We start from the raw sequence: 2,129 nt of genomic DNA, 5'->3' as shown, positions 1-2,129 counted from the left end.
TTGATAAGGAAGATTAGATGGAAGAGATTTTGAGAGGATATCTTCCGGCTTTTGTTGGCTGCAATTTCAAACGCATGCCATGAATAGGCCAGCTGGCAGAAAAGTTATGGCTGTGAGGACTCAACATACCACCAAAGGAAAGTGTGGCGCCCTTATAAGAAAAGTAAATTTGATGTGATTGGAGTTTGGAGGTCCCTTAGGTGCCGATTTGTTATGCATTTATGTGTCCATTCTCATTGACGCTGTTGGTGATGAAGGGTATGGCGCGCACTCGTTTGAAAGGGTATCATTCAGCACTTGAACTTAAAATCAACAAACTTTATCATAGATAGTGGCTAGGTAAGCACAATAATCTATTTTGGAGCCAATTTGATTGCCATCCATGTCATAAATGTTGCCATTTTGGACCACAGCATGATCCCAATTGACACTTGTAAAACTGTGGTCGAACACTTGAAAAATTGATACTTAGCAAACCTTCTTACAGAATATTTCCACTTTCTTATGTCAAGAAAATAAAGTTAGGAATGTGCTATCCACATTCTTTTTTAATTTTATATATAATCTTTTAATTTGCAATCGTCGGATGAATTAAATTAAAAAAGAACAAAAGACATAAATTAATAAGGAGTATATGAAAAATAAAAAAAGATGTATGAATAATACATCTCTAAAATTATAGTTTTTTTTTTCCTTTGTGCCGGTCGAGCTAATGACCCCATGGACGTCATGTGAAACACAAAGCAACCAGGCCACAGAGAGACCGGCCCCCTAAAATTATAGTTGATTCAATACTTATGTTCCATCTTTTTAGAAATTTAAGCCTATGAAAAAGTAAAGCCGACGAACAAGTCATTAAGGTCAACAATTTTTCTTCAATACTACGTAGTGTTATGTAGTACGAAAAATGAGTTATTGAGATTGAAAATAAAAGATTTAATAATCGTATAAATTAAATCTAACAGCTAAAACACTCGTAAGAATGAATGAGTGATATGTTGTATGGCCTAAAAGGTCACATCATATATATGTGTGTGTGTGTGTGTTAAGAAGATGAAACCACTTAATACTATGATCAGTGGTATTCTACTTCACTTGTAAATAAGAGGTTTTGAAGTTCAATTCTCGTCAAAGGTGAAGTTGAACCATATTATTACAAGCTCATTGTCAGGCTAAGCTCACCCCCTCCACCTTAGTGTAGATAATATTGTTTGTTAAAAAAAAAAATGAAGCGAACCAATTTCAAACATAATAATTACACAATTTGCTTAGTTTCAGTGTGAATTTTAAGGCTTAAAGAAGTTGGCATTTAGACCTTTGTCAGCTAAATTCCAAGCTGCTGCAACAACTAAAATGACACTCAAAGCCAAGCCTAAGCATCCAAGTCCCATGTTAATCCACCACACTGCTCCTTTTTGCTTTGGTTTCTTGATTAAAATCCACATGAAACAAGGGTAAGCATATGCCAAAGGCAATGTCAACCCTCTGATTAGAGGTGCCAGGCTTCCCAAGAATGGAAGAGCAACTGCTATGAAGAATTCCACTCCTCCGAAGAAAATGCGTAAAGCTACGCGAAGCCACCTTGGACACGGCTTGTTCTTCCTGATAGTGTACTCTGACTCCAGATTATCAAAAGCCACCATGCCAAAGATTTGGAATGTGCTTAAGCAGTGTATCACCACAAGCATGCAAAATGATCCAAGTACAAATTTTGAAGTGTTTTTATGTCCATGGAATTGTGAAACCAAGATTAATACTCCTCTATAGGAAGTGGGTACCTGCATAAATCGAAATACATTTTGATGATATAAAAAAACTATTCATTGCGATTGAAGTGACTAAGCATATTTAAATCAAAACATAATTTGCTCTTACCTTGTTGTCGAAAGCCCAAAATCCACCTATGGCCAGAGGAAGAAAACACATGGCTACGAGTGCACAAGCTATAGAGCAGCTCCAGCGGGAGCTTTTGCTCTGGGGACAGGCCTGTGAACGGGGCCAGAGAGCCCGACTAATTTGGTCCAGCGTGTGGTAGTCCGAGGGACAGGCCTAGCTCTAGGGAGAGGTCCGGCACGAGTTGCCAGTCCGAGAGCCCGAAGTGGGTGTGACGTCAGGGCGACGTCAGCCGT

At 38.6% G+C, this 2,129-nt stretch overlaps 1 protein-coding gene across 1 annotated transcript; it reads right to left on the bottom strand.

Annotated features, from left to right (window-relative positions):
• Positions 1-1,286: 1,286 nt before the first annotated feature.
• On the bottom strand, positions 1,287-1,926 carry LOC125480289 (lysine histidine transporter-like 8). The gene is made up of 2 exons (XM_048590911.1): positions 1,876-1,926; positions 1,287-1,778 (listed from the first exon to the last, which is right to left on the bottom strand). Exons 1-2 carry the CDS (start codon positions 1,924-1,926, stop codon positions 1,287-1,289), a joined length of 543 nt encoding a protein of 180 aa, XP_048446868.1.
• Between the last annotated feature and the right edge of the window lie 203 nt (positions 1,927-2,129).

Source organism: the organism of the source record quoted next, unplaced genomic scaffold, assembly GCF_019419815.1.
Source record: "Pyrus x bretschneideri cultivar Hongxiangsu unplaced genomic scaffold, Pyrus_bretschneideri_v1 Contig326, whole genome shotgun sequence".
Taxonomy (NCBI): Eukaryota; Viridiplantae; Streptophyta; class Magnoliopsida; order Rosales; family Rosaceae; genus Pyrus; species Pyrus x bretschneideri.
The sequence above is the reverse complement of the archived record's forward strand: the minus strand, read 5'-3'. Positions and strand labels throughout refer to the sequence as shown.